At 34.6% G+C, this 19,585-nt stretch overlaps 1 protein-coding gene across 2 annotated transcripts in view; it reads right to left on the bottom strand.

The window, feature by feature from the left end:
* Positions 1-19,585, bottom strand: part of LOC123717849 (lutropin-choriogonadotropic hormone receptor) — a 133,082-nt gene that overhangs the window by 80,635 nt on the left and 32,862 nt on the right. For both annotated transcript variants that reach the window (XM_045674099.1, XM_045674100.1), the window contains exon 3: positions 14,908-15,039. In XM_045674099.1, the coding sequence (XP_045530055.1) occupies positions 14,908-15,039 (132 nt within the window). The remainder of the gene's footprint in view (positions 1-14,907; positions 15,040-19,585) is intronic.

Here is a 19,585-nt window from a genome sequence, read left to right as displayed (position 1 = left end):
CAAAATACCATCCACATCACCTCGACGTCCCTCGTTCCACAACTGAGCGTTTTCTAAGGCACTTTTTGCCACGCACCACCACTATTTGGAACCAGTAGACCACTGAAGTATATCTGAACCAATTCGACTTAGGGTCTTACAAGAAAAGAGCGTACCAATTCTTAATACGCCGGCAACACACTCGCGAGCTCTTGCATTAGGAGTCGTGACAGGTTTTACCCTATTACAAAAAAGGAAATAAAAAATAGTACACAACAATAGTGTCTTTCCCTTAATAGTGTAAGTAGTGTTATTGGACACTTTTTGTTAAATATCCTTTGGTAAGTTAGGTTAGTTTTAAATTGCTTATTAATCTTAAATTACACTAGATCGAAATGTTTGTCTTTGTGCTAAGATATACCGTGTTTAAAATCCAACATCCATACTGAATAATATCTTACTTAAATGATAGATATAAAAAAATAATCTCCGAGGCGTCTATAACAAGACATATCATTAATCACAAAGTCGCTGTCAGCCAAGATGTTTGACGAGGGATATATCAAGGTTACGGGGGTAACGTCTTGCATACAACTTGTATAGAACATCATGTCTTTGGTCCAATGGCGATCTAGGGGATTCGTGGGTGTCATTTGCCAAGTTTTTTATTAAGTTAATGGTAGCTGTGTACAAGGGCTCCAGGGCTCCAGGTGTACTCCAGGAACTGGGTTTTCTTGTATCAATGGCAGATGTGTGACGGAGAAGGCCTAGGTCGTTGACGATACAAAGGGCGATACCAATCTGCACATCTGTGCAGCAAATGATGATTTTTTCAACAGCTGAGGGCCAACACACAGTTGACTTTAGATTCTAAAGCATACCTCAATATTTTTCTCTTCTCCATATGAACGAGTGTTAATAGTGCAAATAGAAAGTATTTTTTCAACATAGCCATTATTCAAATGCAAGACCTAAGGGTTGTAGCCATGACATTTAAGCGACTAAACCAACTCTTATTATTTGTAAAAAGCATACCTAGTATGTCCTCTTGACTTGTAGATATACACACCAAACAAACATAATGCTGCATATAATGAAATTATAAATAATATTCTATAAGCAAGTTTGTTAACGAGGATCTCCTCCTTAACAAAGTTGCCTACTGAGATGATACGTTACTATCGACATAGTGATTCGTTCAGAGTGAATTCACAGTAGCGATATTGTGTTTAATATATTTAATTTTTGTCGACATTATCATTATAGTATTGGCCTACTCTGTAAGGATAATGTATGTGTTTTTGTAATAAGTAATGTATGTTAGATTTATTATAGATAAGTTTTACTTCTGAAACATCACAATACCTGTCCTTTCATCAATTATTCGATACTTAATAAACAGAACTAACAATCTTTAACAAGAAAATTGTAATGACAAATTACAAGATGGACATTTTCAGAGAGACCTTAGGTCGAGTCTTTTTTTCGAATGTTATCTGCTATTATTATTATTTATTTATTCCTAAATAATTATGTATGTATACTGTAGGTAGTAGGTAGGTGGTGGATCCTTCCTAAGGTCACAAGTGATTTTCACACGTGTATATCCTTTTTAAAACATATATTTATACTCTGACTAGCTGACCCGGCAAACGTCGTTTTGTCATGTTTATTATTTCCAGGAAACATTAACTTCACTACAAAACAAATGGCGGATTTGGTATCAGTTAGGCCCATCAACAATGCTTTTTTTATTTTAAAAGGTTCTTTGTAGGGAAAAAAGTAAACACCTCCATCTCGTATGATATCTTGTGTATAATCATCTTAATAATTAGAGAAAATGTCTCTTAGCGTCATATACACGTATGTTATAGGGATCTTATTTTATACTGACATCATAAAGTCAAGTCATTACATATACATACATTAAATGCTTCTAATTTTACATTTACTGCCAGTTCTCAAATCAAGGCCGTAGAACGGAAGAGAAGAACTAGCAATAAACTCTCCGCCACTCTTTTTTAATGCATTTTTTTTTGTTTTACACAACGTTTGTAAGGATCTGCAACCATCACACCATATTACACATGACATCAGCTGGAGCATGTTGAAATAGGAGCATGTTCTCAAACATAGTCAAAAATAACTAACATCACCGCATACACGATATATAGTATGACCGGTCACCACCAGGTATAAATCGATCAGCTCACTACCAAGTATATGGAGCTCTGGATAAGTTGTATGTATTCCTAAGCCTAATCTCCTAGGTTGGTTTTTGGAGACGGGATTTGGAAAATTGTGCTGTTTTTGAACCTTGGGAAATATTCTGTATTTGACCATTTAACAATTGGTATAAAAACATAACACAGGCTGATCTCCGATCGTACAGTGACATCAATCTCCTAAGTCGGTGATGATACAGGTGCCTTTAAGAAATCTTGTACTGATCTTTGAATAGTTTCAATGCTTTGCGAATGTATCGCCTATAATGGATTCTGTTCGCGTCATCCAAGTACCTATAGTCATTTCTGTCTCTACCGCACCCATTATCTACCATTATATTTATGAAAATATTATGTATGTATTCAAAAATAGTGATAAGTTTACTACAATAGAACATACGTAGAATGTTAATACTCGGAACAAACGCAGACTGCATTTCCCCCGTATTAGACTATCTAAAGTAAGTAATTATTTTTTGGGAAAAGGGATACTCTTCTTTAATAAAATCCCAGAGAATCTTCTCCTTTTAATCAATTTAAGAAAGGTAATTAAGAAAATCTGTGTAAAAAGGCTTAAAATAAAGTTAACAATATTGCCATTTTGTGTGATGATTTGCCATTTTAAAAGAGTACCGAGTGTTCCTTTTCGCCGGTGTTTTCTCTCGGCCTACATCCTCTTCTTTGCCATGAGTATGTGATACAAAGTTATTGACGTGGAAGTGATACCTGTATCTTATATTCCATAATAAACATATTTATTTTTATTTTACATTATCACCATTTGGAGTGTCTTCACGCTACAGAGAAGACTTTCAATCTCCGAAGACGGAGGGCTATCGGTGAGTGGTGTTTCCATATATTTTTCACCACATTCTTGCCCCTCGGTCTACTTTTCTTTCGCCGCTACAGATTCCATATAACATCCAGCTTGCTGCTTACGTACTGGTTAGTATACAATTTTCGTATTTGTCCACCCGAATAATCGACCAAATAAAACACAAACGATAAATTACGACGTGAATTATCGAGACATGGAAGCCTTAGAAGTACTAAGGTTCGTTAACCGCTATTATACACACACTAGTCTTCAGTACGTTCACGTATCGAGATCAAAACTACGGTCTCATAAAAAAATAGATTTTCGTTGTGGCCTCACGTCTTCAATTGGGTCTAAGCCATTGTTCCGCAACCATTTTGTCCAATACATATATAACATACATAATTTTTAATGACATAATCTTCAACTAAAATCAAATCTATAATCTACTTACTCAATAAAAAACCCACGTGATATAGTTTTTATTCCGCCCAAAAATATTTATTTATCTACTTCTTAACACTTATTTTTTTTTCTTATTTGCTTACACTGCTAACTTTTACTATTATTATTATTTTTATTATTTGTTTCTACAGAGTATTAGATTCTTATTTGTTTTTTGCGACTGAGGCGCAAACTAGCTGCTGTGGTCTCCGGCAGAATGACCAGCGCTGTGGAACAACTCTGCTCCTCAGCATAATGCTGACCCAGGGCCAATTACAGCCACAGCACACACGCATTACACAATTAAACCTTTTTCTTAAAAAAAAATGTTATTTTATGTGTTTCTGTGTGGGTTACAAAATGTTAGTATTAATGTTATGTTATGTCTATGTCTATAATTTAATTATTTACTTAACGTAAATAAAGAAATTACTAGAAATAACGAAACACAGTAGTTACGAAAAATATGATGAAAAACTGAAAAACGTGTTAATGCTTATAGGAAGAAAAATCTGTTTCGTACACAGTCGGAGTACGAACCTATGACACTGATGAGCCAAAGGCCTAGTGATAACACAAAAGTGAAGGTGATCACTCTCTCTTCATTCGGCAGCTCATGTCTGAGCGTCATGGTCAGCAAGAAAGCACCTGGAGCGGAGTATCTGTTACCAGTGGTTTCTGACCAGCGCCTCTCATATAACAGTGTATAGTTGAGGAGGATGAACTCACTTGTCCATCCAGTGTTGATTGAGTCCATCTGACTGGACGGCCACGTGATCTTTTGCCTTCTGTGTTTCAGTAGAAGATAATATCGAAATTGCATACTGTCTGTAATTATCGCTTGGAAGTTACTTCCTTAAGAAAATATTTTTGTCATCTGCACTACTATAACAACGTAAAGTTGGTGTAGAAATGTCTAGTATCTACTTTACCGATTTTGAAAATTCTTTTACCAATATAAAGCCATGTAATTTGTGAGTGTATATATTTTGTAATTACATATGAAATTTGCGTTTTGTGGTACTGGCCACTTTGACCTCAAACACGTCAGTCGAAACCGCGCTCAATAATGGTTATTGATTTCATGACGGCAAAAGTGTATAGATAGCAATACTACATACTTTGATTATATAATATATTCTATTCAAAATACTCCCTTTTTTCCATACAAAGCTCAAACCTGATATCTAATATTAACCCGAAAAATGACTATTTCTTGATAGTCGGAGAAAAACCGTTCGAACGAAATGTTTTTTATGAACGCTGCCAAATGATGACAGATATTATTGAGTTCTGGAGTCAATTTCTAGAATATAATAATATCTTAATGTCAGCGACAGTTACTTATGTATTTATCATCAACTGGCGAACCCGACAGACGTTGTCCTGTCATAACAATGAATATTAATTTCGAATTGGTTATAATAACTAAAAAATATTTCAGAAACAAAGTGTTTATTATTCTAATACTTTATTATGATTCTTTGTTTGTTTTTCTGGCGCGTATATAAATAGTTTTGTTGGTATTCGGACACGGGAACAGGCGACATATAACTGGCCATGTCAAAAACATTGATTTTTAAGATAATACCACAAACAATTGGCGACTGTAATTATTTTATCAATATAATAACTCCGATCGAATTACTTTTACTGATTACTTAACCGTCATAGTAAGTTTTCTTAAATTTTCTTTTTTCCACGCTATATTTTTCCTTCATAAGAACCTTCTCCTGCCAACAAACACAACATATAAAAAAAATTCGCGAAAACGGTTCAGCCGTTCACGCGTGATGCCGTGACCAAGGTAAATAGGGATTCATTTTTATATGACTAGATTCATAAACAGCCCAAGTTGGCACCGGTGAGTATGATCAGCTGTGGGCAGGTATTTATTTTGTTTCTTTTGGAGGAAACACTGAAAAATGAATTTATTTCAGTGTACGTTTGCATTAAGGATTTGTTGCCGCCTCACAGTACTGACCCCAGACCCAGAGTGTTTTCCTCCCATAACGAATAAGTATCGCTATACAGGAATGCTGCCAGCGTTAAAGATACACTGCCATAGGGACCAACCTTTTTACATTTGTTTGAATTCTATTTTTTTATTATTATTACTTTGTAGGTTAAGAATATTTAAATCCTTTATTATCTAAATAGTAGCCTGTGAACGAACGTAATATTAGGTCCTTACATATGAAATTGGCGTATTTGGTACTGGCCACTTTAATCACGATGTTCTCCTCTGTGGTAAGGAATTCCAAATTCAAATTTGTACAGCTTTTTACTCATGTGTTTGTGCTTGGATGGCCGTCATTCATTTGTTTTTTCTTCTGTTTTTTCTGTTTGCGTCACTCATTTTAAAAATGGAAAACATAAAGTATCGCATTATTTACGAGTACGAGTTCCGCCGTGGCACTAGTGCTGCGGAAACGACTCGAAGGGTGAATTGTGTGTATGGCGGTCATGTTGCAAAAGAAAAAACAGTTCGTTTTTGGTTCCAACGTTTCGTTCTGGAAATTTCGATCTGCAGAACAAGCCCCGTGGACGGCCTGAGACCCAAGTTGATAATGAAGTATTGAAGGCTATTGTGGAAGCGGATCCAACGCAAACCACGTCTGAGTTAGTTGCAGGCTGCGGTGTTAGTGATAAAACTGTTTTAATTCACTTGAAGCAAATTACTGTGATGAAAAATGGATTCTTTAAGATAATCGGAAGCGCTCAGCGCAATAGTTGGATCCTGGCCAGCCAGCCAAATCCTGCCCCTAGCGAAAATTAACCCCAAAAAAGTTACTTGTAAGCGTTTGGTGGACTAGTGCCGGTATTGTTCATTGCAGTTTTCTCAAATCTGGCCAGACTATTACGGCTGATGTCTATTGTCAGCAATTGCAAACCATTATGGAAAAGCTAGCGGCTAAACAACCTAGGGTGGTCAATCGCTCCACGCCACTGCTACTTCACGACAACGCTAGACCACACACTGCTCAACAGACGGCTACCAAATTAGAAGAGCTTCAATTGGAATGTCTAAGACATCCTCCGTACTCCCCGGACCTTGCTCCAACAAATTACCATTTTTTTCGAAATTTGGACAACTTCTTGCAAGGGAAAAAATTTAACTCTGATGGGGCAGTCCAAATCGCCTTCACAGATTTTATTGATTCCCGTCCGACTGGTTTTAGTAAAGGGACCAATGAACTACATATGAGGTGTCAAAAGTGCATAGAAAACAATGGTTCATACTTTGATTAATTAAATATATGATATTTAAAAATATTCGACTTTTTGTTCCTCCCATACATAACGCCAATTTCATATGTCAGGACAATTATATTTAAAATCACATTCATTGACAATTGCACCAGTGAACTTCGTTCTGAATTAATATGATTTTACTTAGGCGACCACTTATCTACATACCAACATATGGAACGTTTTGCTATGCTAACTAATAAATACTGTTTGCTTTTCCGGAATTTTTAAAATTTTTCTCCCCATAAAAGCTTTAAAGGTAATAAAAAATCTTTATTTATTTAAGTGTAAATAATACCCGTTACCATAATATACAAAATTATACATATAAAAAAGCAGGTTACATAATTTATTAGGAAACGGAGGCGGCCTTATCTCTAACAAGCGATGCCTTCCAGGCAACCCTAGTATGAGACAATAAAAAAAGAAACACCTACAGAGACAGACCTAGAGTACAAGAAGTTAATAATTAATTAACAAAAAAACTCAAAACATCATGTAAAAATAATTAAATAAAGTAAAATCTAATGAAAAAATATAAATAATATGTATAAACAAAAATGTAAAAGCTAATCAAAACGTTAATTGAGTCACAATTAATATATATAAGTAGTAGCTAATTACGAGGCAGAAGAAAAATGATCAAAAAGAAGATTTTAAATTTAATTTAAAGATTGAGCTTGATCTGGTATCAATTGGTAAGGAATTCCAAAGTAGGATACTTTGCACAGTGAAGGAGGAGTGATAGAAATCAGTTTTATGAATAGGAGTTTCAAGAATTAGATTATCTAAGGAACGCAAATCGCTACCGCCAGAGAGGAACATAAATGTTGATTTAAGTAACTAGACGTTTTAGGATTAAAAAGAACACTATAGAGAAGTTGTAAAAAGTGCATCTTACGCCGCAATCGAATGGTTATTCAATTAAGCTTTCTTCGGAACTCGGAAATATGGTCAAATTTACGAAGTCCAAATATGAATTTGATGCAAACATTTTGTAAGCGCTCTAACTTTGCAAGTTAAATCTGAAATCCTCGGATTATTCCAGCATATCTTGTCATTCATTTGTATTTAAATAGATAGTCTAATTGTAAAAAAATTTCAATACAGTGATTTCTCTATAGTGGAAAGTAAATATTCAATTAATATACGGAAAACGAATGTAAGTGTTCGCAAATATTAGATTTTCGCAAACAACGCTCCCAAGTTTTCGCAATAAATTAGATTTTGATACGATAAAGTATTAGTTTTTGGGGCTATAAGAGCTTTATTGCTTTGCAAGATGTTTCCACGAAATAAAACACGTTATGTACGATCACTGCGACATATATAAACATTATATGTTATACAGTCACTTATTTGCCAAATAATTCCTTTATATAAAAAAGACATAGTCATTATTCGAGTGCTATAATTAGAATTACATTAAGTTTATGATAAGTTAGCGAACCCGACAGACGTTGTCCTTCACGGCTAGACTGATATTTTGACTGATAGATTTTTCGTTTTTCTATTTGTTGCGTTTTGTTATACCACGTCATGTCCAATACGTTAAAAATTATATGTCCGTCTCCTGGTTCTAAGCTACCTGATCACTCATTTTCACCCAACTCGGTTCAGCTGTTCTTGAGTTATAAATAGTGGCACTAACACATGACCTCCGACGGAGTGAAGGTCTCCAAATTCTTTTATTATCCGCTATTCCGTGAGCCTCTTCACAGATGTGGTCTTCATCGATCTTTTTTCGCACTCCTCTACTGCTTCATTTAAGAATAGGTTAAAACAACTATTAAAGTCCTAAACCTTATATCTTTCTTCTTTATTATGGCTACTAGTATGTTTGTCGTTCTCCTGATTTATAAATTTTGTATTGTCTGCTTAAATAACATTCTGCTGTCATGTTTTGCTTTATATTTCATTTTTTATCAGTGAAACTTTGTGGATATATACAATGTGTTAATTTTATGTTTTTTTTGTTTTATACTTTTAGAGATGTATCTGTTTTGTTTCCTAAATGAATAAATAAATATCTCTTATTTCCGTTTCCCAGGTGTCTCAACTCTGTCTTTGCAAAGGCGGGTACTGTGACTGGTCCAATTCCACTTTAACTCTTTGAGTGTTACCAGTGTCTGTTATTTTTGTACCGCTTCGTGTTAAATAGTTTTTTTACTTCATATTTATGTTTATAGACCAGCCGGCCATGGACACTTTCAATGCCAGAAAGCGTTGAAAAAAGAAAGAAAAAGGTAAAAATCAAAATGCGTCTAATAATTTGTGTGAAACAAAGCAGTGCTTCAAAAATGTGACGATCAGCCTAGTTTAAATATTATAGAAAATGTTTTTAACTAAAATTATGTATTTCAAAATTCAATTGAAAACTAAATTTAACAATGTTTAACCGCTATCAATTAAACCTCTTAACTAGAGTTAGTAAGTCAACTTAAGTTCCATCTCTTTGCAAAGGTTGGTGATCTCACGGATAGTTTAATTTTGGATGCCACGCTTGTGATGACTTGGGGTTTTGACCAAACCATTGTCTTAGGTTTTTCAACCAACACGTCCGCCTACGGCCAGGTCTCCACTGTCTTGTGTGACTAGTTGAAGGACCTCGTATTTAAGTGCTACGTGAGACCTTCCTTTTCTTAAGCATTGTATTTCGTGTGTGGTATGTCCAAGATATTTTAAGCATACGTCGATAAAGATCTCAAACGCATCCAGTTTTTTGGACATTGCCTCTGTCTGCATCCAAAATTCTACGCCGTAGACCACCACAGCGGAGACATAACATCGTGCAATGAGAGTTCTAAGCTGTAAATGTGACGCCTGTCATAAAGAACTTTTTGAAATGAAACTTCTTTATGAGCGTTGGAAAAAAAACCGTCACATTTTTCCGTTACGCGCTATCTCTTTCTTGTCGAGTCTATTCGAAGAGATTCGAAGCCATTAATAACAAAAAATATGTTATGACGATAATATTGATAGCAATAATTCTATTACAATTAGTGAAATTCTGTAATAATCTTAGTAGTAATAAGGTAAAATGAAATAATTGTATTATTTCTGTGACTATGATATAAAAGCTTTTTGTTTATACTGCTTGTTGTTATTTACCCAATTTCTGTAAAGTTGCATATAGTAGATCATTTTTCGAAAAATAAGGTCATAAAGATGTTTCACTTCTTACGTGTGTACACTAGTACACGCACAAAATTTTTTAGTTTTTGAAAAGTCGTTTCGAGTCAAATACTTCAGGCTCAAAAACACATTGCTTATATGGTACTCATTAGCGTTAGGTTTCCCTGAATCCTACCCTTGGAAGAGAGAAACCTAACTACTAAATGATATCTTTCGAGAATACAAATAGCAAGATAGCCGCGTCGACCCTCGTCACCGACCTAACGTGAAATAATGGGGTTATGTGGGATTACTCGCATTTATCGGAGTCTATAATTAAGTGGAATCGTTGGTGCTGTCACTGATTAAGTGTTCGAGACCTTTAATACGAAGAACAGTATTAACTAAATCAAATTATGAACGGAAGTTTAACATGCCTTCACTAATGGCCACGGTATTTCTGAGTGTCATAGACTAGATATAAAGACGATAAACAAAAAGATTTTTTAAAAACCTAACCAGTTTCTTTAACATAGCAAAATACCTAAACTTTAAAATTTTGCGACACGTAACAACAAATGTTATAAGAATGTATATGTCACAGCCAATTGGTTTAATATACAGCCTCGCATTTTAACTATACGGCGCCGTTTAACTAGCGGCCTGAAATATTTCGAACTATTCAAAATTAAAGTGTACTTCTCCCTCAAAGGCCGTCAACCCACCAACTAAAAGGGCGTGGCCATTGGCTGCGTGTCCCGTAGGCTCGTTTATTTAAAAAAAGGAGTGTTATTTGACTTAAATAGCCTTTCGAGTAAATAAGGTTATAAATTACATATTAGTTAGACGATATCGTAATGGAAAATTAGGTATTTTAGCAGAGACCATTTATAAACACGTTCGCGGGGCAGCTGGTTTAAATTGCTATCTAAATGATATTTTAAATTTAGTAAGAGGATGTACTGTATACAAGCGTCCTAATAAATACTTCGAGCAATTGATTTTGCAATTTATCAAGGACATGTGCCAATACCTGTTTGGAACTAGTATTTTGATCCAGTTATAACATACGTAATCTAGCAACTTAGAGCGACCACACTGCGGAATTCACCCGCGAATTGAAGACACTGCTGGACACTGGATCTGCCGTCCATTGACAGTCTCAATGCCAGAGGGCTTGCGAGTGTTTACTGGAAGTCAGTGAAATCATGCTTTTATAGTTTAATTGTATCAAGTTAACACTAAGGTAAAGGAAAACCTTGTGAGAATCCAGCTTGCCTTAGACCCAAAAAGTTAACGGCGTGTCAGGCACAGAAGGCTGATCGCCTACTTGCCTATTAGATTGACAAATGAAACAGATACAGAAATCTGAGGCCCAGATCTAAAAAGGTTGAAGCACCACTGATTTATTTTATTTTATTAAATAAAATAATAATAATAAAGCATGCAATCGCACAACATTGTTATGCCTAAGGTCCTTATTATAACAAAATTATAAAATGTCATCTGTAAAGTATGAACATAAGGAATGCAATAAAGATTTGACTTTTGATAAATAGCAGTCACTTATCCGTAGTGCGGCCACAGCATTTGGAATAACACATAATTATTTTCTATCTTCATTCGAAAAGCCAATATATTTATATATATATTATATTTCAATGTATGTAAATGTGTTTTATTCGTATGGGTAGGCCAGTCGTGGATCAAACCAGGGGTTAGATAAGGTCATCAGCTGCAAAAAAATGTTTTACGGGAGTTCCTTGAACTCAATTCAAAACCATCTACACCTGTATCCTTTTCATAAAATCCACTAGATTGGTACTGAAGTCCTTGCTAGACATGGTTATATATGGTTGTTAATTGGCTGTATTGAAAATAATATTAAATTTTACTCAAATCGGAGCTTTTTATTTACTTCGGACCCCGGAATACAATATACTCACCGAAAGGTGACCCTATATTAAAAGTTTTGGCGTGTTTAATAGGAATTTTGAAAAGGTATTACACATGGCCATGACTGGTTCTAAATACTTTTTAGGACGAAAAAATCCAAACGATTATGAATTAATTGTTTCATGTTTTTATATATATTCGGTACGGGTTAGGTTCGGTGGCAATTGTTGGAGGGATGTTCAAAAAATTAAACATCTTGTTTGAAGCCACGTGTCAGGATTTGATCGTTACACACATGAGCTTGTAACTAACATAACATTATCGGTATAACTAACTTGACTCATTTATGGCTTCATAATCTAAGTGACAATAATGTTACCTATGAAGAATATAAATGCAGTCGAAAGGATATTATGGGAAACGAGAATGTTATATTACAATTCTTGAGTGTACAAAAGTGTAATTATCAATTATTAACTAGAACTAATGTTAGGTTACATAACCCGCGTCATTCACAAAATGTATTATGTATCAAAGTTTTTACAGTCAAACGATTATGATTTGATGTGAGTATGAAACGTTTAATATTAAACTTCGAAAGGCAAAACTGCGATGTTACTATCTTCTTCCTAAATCTAATTATAGTTATTTTTTTAGAACAAACAGGCGGGCAGAAGACTCACCTGACCTAAAGTCTTAAATCAGGAAGTAAGTAAACAAGTATATTTACTACGAATATATAAATAAATCAGTGGAGCTACAACCTTTTTTTAAGTCTAGACTTCATATTTCTGTATTTGTTTCATGATCATTAACGTCCTGTGACATACACACTCGACTTTTTGGGTCTAAGGCAAGCCGGTTTCCTCACGATGTTTTCCTTGACCGTTCGAGCGTATGTTACATGCGCACATAGACATTGCATTTGTATATAGACGGGTATCGAACCTGCGTCCAGGAATGTCGTACGCACCGACTACGCCATACCGTACATTCACTAGTAATACAAGAAATTGTTTTGGGATTGTTTTTAGTCAATCTATTTTGAAGGATTATTTCTGAAGATGCGCTATTTACGATACGCTATTACTAAATCAAATAAACTCTTCATAGTCTCATAAATTCACTTAAATACTAAATCTTAAACATACTTCCTTACTCCATTGATTTATGGCTGATTAAATATAGCACGTAGTTATTTTGTTGCGCAGTCTATATTAACATTAGGTTAACGACCTCTTGCATCATTCCGTTCGCGTTACACAATATAAATCGCAGTATTGAGAGGTCAATAATGTCTTAGAGTTGTGGTCTGCAAGGAAACACCTGGAGCGGACAATATTTTTCCACTGGTTGCTGTTCTGCACCTCTCTTACGACAGTGTATAGTTTCGAGAGCGATTAGAGTTTTTCTTGAAATATAACTCTCATCTAAAATAAATGGACAGTGGCAATCATCACATAATTGAACCGCAAATGAAATCGACTTTTTATCATTGAAAGACCCTATCATACAATTACATAAAGACTGTCAGAACACACAAGAATCACTCAAGAATATTTTTTCGGTTCCACACACAGAAAAATCTAAGAATACTAACGGTGAATTAAATGCTGACTGCATGCCACGCCAGATTGGAACCGGATGGAGGAAGATAATGTCCAACGGTGGACCCACCAATGCAAGCCAGCTCCACCGCACCAGCGTGGTGCTTAAATGTTACATTGTATTACTGTTAAAATTTATAACTTCAACTTCTTTTTATGTTATTCATATTTTACGAAATAAATAAAGCGTTTAGATTCAAGTTATTAATACATTTACATAGAAAAGACACTTCCTAAATATAACTGGCCTTTCACGAAACTATTTCTAGCGAATTATTCGCTGTGGGATGTCTCATTTCAATATTATTCGAGGTAACATCAGGTATATTATTAAATTGTTGAACAAGAAATTATTTGAATACGACTTGTCTCGTAATTCGGTTGTGCGACAGTTTTATAGATGCCAATTTTGTTTCCTAATAAAGGAAACGGAAACTTCACTTAAAGTATTTAATTACACTAGTAGCAAACAGCAGACACCTAATTGTATCTTATTGCGGCCATACAATGAGCAGAGTCGATGAGAAGGAGGAACTGATCGTGGTTGGTAATACAGAAGACAAAAGATCACGTGGCAGAAAACCAACTAGATGGATCGATCAAGTGAAAGTACTCAAAACTATACACTGACTGATTTCTTGCTGAACACGACGCTCAAATATGAGCTAACGTATAAATGTTTTAAAATAAAAACATTTATAGATCAGTTAATTGTTAAGAGCTATATTCATTTTAAATTATCTCTTATATACATAGTCAAAATCTATTATAACGACATCGAAAGGACGTATTTCGTCGTAATAACCGATAGTCATATCAGGCGATGACGGTGTTATTAAGCATTTAATATATGTTTCAAAGATGTAAAAAAAACCTTTTTCGGCATGTCAATCTAATAGACAAGTAGGTCAGCCTCCTGTGCCTGACACTTTGGCTTGCCTTAGACTTAAAAAGTCGAAGGCAAGCCAATTTCCTCACGATGTGTCCCTTCACTGTTCGAGCGAATAACACATTGACAGTCTATTTCTGCGCTTGGGGATTGAACCTACAACATCAAGGACGAAAGTCGCACGAAGCTAGTTGGCCAACAACTGTTATATATGTGCGTCAGTAAAAAACGGTTCTAAGTTAAGATAGTTAATCTTTTTTTTTTAAGCCAGTTCTCTCATCAACTTAACGAGAAGAACTGGCAATAAACTCTCCGTTACACGTCCTCTACTCAGTCTTCTTTTACCGCCCGTGCTATCAGTATCTTACTATAAGTGCTTCTATAGGTAAGAACTATATGTTATATATGTACCATAAAATAAACTTAAACATCTCGAATATTGAGACGGGGCAAAAAAATTTAAATGCCGACCTTCCCGCATACATTTCCACCTACATTGCAAGAGACTCATGGACATAGTACACCTTGAAAGGACGCCATAACCAGCTGCAAGTATTTTCACCTCTTTCTCTCGTTTGTTTACGATTGCTAAGTAGTGAATTTGTGAAGCTTCGGGCTCTGGCTCCTGGGTTCAAATTCTCACCGTCAGGCTAACCACTAGAATAATTAAGAAATAATATTTACAGATAGTGCAGTCGAGGAAGTCTCGCCGTGGGTAGCTCCACCAGCAAACAGCGGTCCAACCACAGCCTTGCCAGTGATGGGCTATTCAGTGCACCTTCAGCGACCCTCTCAAGCCGATTTGCTGATAGATTCCTGTTCAAATTTATTATAATACAATAATAATAATACCAACATCAACAACTAATACAAATAATAAATAAAAATGTGTGCGTATTCTACTGTACACACGTAAGAAGTGAAATTTCTTTGACGTTATTAAAAAAAAAATAGACGTTACATTTTACCTTATTACTACTAAGATTATTACAGAATTAAATTAATTGTAATAGAATTATTACTATCATTGTTATCGCTACTAAATATTTTTGTTATAAATGGCTTCGAATCTCTTCGAATCAACCGTGGTAGGGACAAGAAAAAGATGGCACGTAACGGGAAAATGTGACGGTATTTTTTTTTTCAACGCCGATAAAGAAGTTTCACTTCAATAAATAAACATACACTTGTCAAGATACAAACTCCCGAAGTTGCAAAACGTACACTCATAATTTAAATAAAAATGTGTTAGATTTGCTTTTCCAGCTTTTCCATAGGAAACATTTTAAAAAATCCATAAAATGAGTCATTGTCAAACTTGACGCAGGGAACCCAGTCCCTCAACTATGATTACCTTTTTATTAGTAATAATTATATAACCTCTTTCAAAGATAATATTAATTGTAAAATACATCGCATTAATAAATAATGAAAGCTAAAATAAAGATATAGTTTTGTTTTTTTTTATGTTTTGGTAAAGTAACAATGTGGTACTTTTTGGTAACAGAAAGGTTTTCCTAACAAACTCTGTACGTCCCTGGTACACTATCGACTTACCTTATAAAATTATTACCATAAAAAGAGTATTGTTAATATTGTTACGAGCTAGGGGATCGGATAGAAAATGCCGTGGATTTATTCAAGGGTTTATTTCTTGGTAAATCAATGAGGAATTTATGAGCACAAAATAATTGCAGAGATGCACTAATAACACACAAAAACACAGTCACTAATTACTTCACTTATGCACACTTCACACAGTACTTTATCACTTGTATTTACTTTATTCGCACTTTATCGCTTCGGTGTTCCTCTCGTGTTATCGCATTCAAAACTAAAGGCGACTAATCCCGTTTCGGCTCGCTTATATATCCCTGGGAATAATTCTAAACAATATTCGAGAACTTTCTAGGCGGGCTTGCTACTGAGTAGCGATTGCACAATTCTAGAACGTCCGCACTCTGTGTCTCTTTCGCACGTTGCTCCGTCCTTGTTGTACGGCGTTCTAGAGTGCTCGTCTAGTTTCGAGAAAGTTCTGATCTTCTCTCTCTCTCTCTCTCGTATCATTTCGTCCTTGTCTCACACCTAGAAAGTTTGGTCTAGAATATTCCTTCATCAAAGGTGTATACCTAGGCCTGAAAACGCCTGAAAACGGGTCTCCTGAAAACTGCACCACTCTACTACACATGTTCTGAAACCGACTGAAAAAGGTTTCAGCTTCCTGAAAACTAGGGTAACATTATGGAAATTACAATTTTCTAATATGTGATTGACCCTCTCCTGAAACGGTCAGAAATCATATTACAGCCTGCTGAAAAGTTCTCTAACTAGTGGAAAAATCTAGAAACATTGCAGTCGACCCGTCTTCGTAACAATATTTATAAAACATTCTGTAAAATCGGTAGATATTGAAATTTACTTAATAACATTTTTTTTAATCTTTCTACCGCGTACTATGTGAATCTGTCAGGAATACTATGTTACTGAGTAGAACGCAACTTCATAAAGCGATGGAGTTGTTTAGTTTGGGTGAGATGTCTGTATTATGACGTGTTGACAGTAAATATAATTTACATAATTTTCGCTTTTGTTTCCAACATGTTGTGCATGTGCATGTTGAACCCAGCAAGTGAGTGAGTGAAATGTGTTACTACATGTCAGGTCTCAGGAGCGTCTCCAACACTGCGTAAGGTGTGCGCCAGTCCTTTAATTGTATTTTTAGATTGTAGACGGTAAGCGGCGTCTGGCTAAGTCAGTGCCATCGTCTAGGATTACAAAGAAATAAAACTTTTCAAAGGTGAGTATGAGTATTAAAGTTAAACATTTTATACAAAGAAACCAGGTCAATGGAGTCACGTCGGAGTTTTAGAGTATCTAACTTGAAATAGTCCAAACGAGCCTCGTACGTATGCAATAGACCACGCAATAGACGGTTGCAAATCAATAATTCAAAGCAACATAATTCTATGTACACTTCGAATTGAACCATAGACAAACTTATAGCTATAATAAATGTAAAATTGAAGAATTCAAAAACAATATTATTATTATTGCTTCGCTTTACAACGGAAGGGAAACTGTTAACCATGATACGGTATTAGATGCTTATCATGCATCATCTATACTTAGATATGAAATTATTATTATTAATAGAAAACGCTCATGGGTTTCGCAACTGTCATTTAATATTCATCCTGTCTCCCTTAAACTTTCTCAGTATAGCTCTCTCCCACCTCTCGCTCCCACCTCTCACTCCACGGCGATTTGCTTCATGCTCGATCGCCGTTCTCACTCTCCCTCAATCACTCTCTCCCTTTCCTTCGACAAAACGCTGCACATCTTTATCTCTGTCTTCCTCTTTTCCTTTTTCCATATCGTGGTTGACATTCTGTAATAATTTTTGTTCATTTCAACCTTGTATCTCTCTTCATGTGCCTGGTCTAGCGCCATGTCAGTGGCCTTTACTTTCGTCCGTGTATTTATATTCTAGAAATGTCCATATACGTTTACGAAAAACGTGAATATTTTTAGGTCAACGGGAATAGACATCTGTCGATGTACATGGAGAGACATTGGCTGTGCCAAAAATTAATCTGGTATTGTTGTGTTGATGAATACTGGAGTTTTAAAAATCGTCTTAACATACTACTTTTGGAAAAAATTATTCCATAAATGATAATGTGAGTCAACCAAAAAAAATGACAACCTTTACCTTTGTTTAAAGGAGGAATAAAAAAGGACTTAAAAAATTACGTTAAAAATAATTAACCTTAATTTGATAATGTAGTTATATAGGTTACGAATATGATTTTGTCCCATTCAGTGTCGAGATCATTGGTCGAGGGGTCCTAGCATTATAAGGATATAGCAAAAAGGTTAGTGGACAACACAGGAGACCGAAGAACTGGCAGCTACCTCGGACAAAGAATTAGTCTAGCTATTCAAAGGGGGAACGCTGCCACCTTCGGAAACTACTTAGCTTTTATAAATATATTTTAGTTATTATATTTTAAGGTTAATTATTGATTTGTTTTAATAATGTATACCAGTTATATATATTGTTGTTAATATTGCTATTTAGAATATTAGTATTTTGTCATCTTTTATCATCGCACGTCAAGACAGTATACAGAATGCCAACCTTATCACCTAGACGTCTGTCGTTCAGCAGTTTTTGCCGCGCGCTATTGGGAACCAGCTGCCTATTTGAAGTATTCCCGAACCTATTGGACTTAGGATCCTTCAAAGAGTGTAACAATTCTCAAAGGCCAAATATTCAAAAAGGCCGGCAACGCACTTGCGAGCCTTCTGGCCATGTGTGTCCCTGGGCGGCTATATCACTCAGGGGAGCCTTCTGCTCGTTTCCTGTTAATATAAATATAAATATAAATATAAATATAAATATAAATATAAATATAAATATAAATATAAATATAAATATAAATATAAATATAAATATAAATATAAATATAAATATAAATATAAATATAAATATAAATATAAATATAAATATAAATATAAATATAAATATAAATATAAATATAAATATAAATATAAATATAAATATAAATATAAATATAAATATAAATATAAATATAAATATAAATATAAATATAAATATAAATATAAATATAAATATAAATATAAATATAAATATAAATATAAATATAAATATAAATATAAATATAAATATAAATATAAATATAAATATAAATATAAATATAAATATAAATATAAATATAAATATATGTATATATTTATATTTATATTTGTTATATATGTGTACATATTATAACAAATATAAATATTGTACACAGTTTCTGATCAACGAATGTATTTGAATAATGTTTTGTATGTCGAAATGCGACGATATACAGCTGGTATCTTTTGATTCATGATGTTTATAAATTCGTTAACGTAAAACAATAACGCAATACTGTACATTTCATTGGCGCCTTCTCGCTAGGGTTGTCGACCGTTTTAATAATAAATATTTACATAGCGACGTCAATAGATGGCGTTAAATCAAATTAATAGCTGAAAAAAAATGAACCCGTTAAATAATGTAATAACTACGGTTTCGAACTTCGGATGAAGAGATAACTACATCGAAAACGCATACAAAACCTTCGGCTATTGCTGGTAAAATCATACACTCCGAAAGCCCATTACAGCTGAGCTACGCTCTCCAAAATAGGCCTGAGCTGAGCTATCATGGCTAAGCTTTTGGCCAACAGCGACATTCCTTTCAAAAATGTTACAGTTACGGAGGGATCTCAGATGGTTGAGAACAACTGGCAAGAAACTTTTTACCACTATTTATCTCTTGACATATGTCACATTACGTCGTTACTATTCTAAT

This window comes from Pieris brassicae, chromosome 13 (genome assembly GCF_905147105.1).
Source record: "Pieris brassicae chromosome 13, ilPieBrab1.1, whole genome shotgun sequence".
Lineage (NCBI taxonomy): Eukaryota > Metazoa > Arthropoda > Insecta > Lepidoptera > Pieridae > Pieris > Pieris brassicae.
This window is presented reverse-complemented; position numbering and strand designations above follow the sequence as displayed.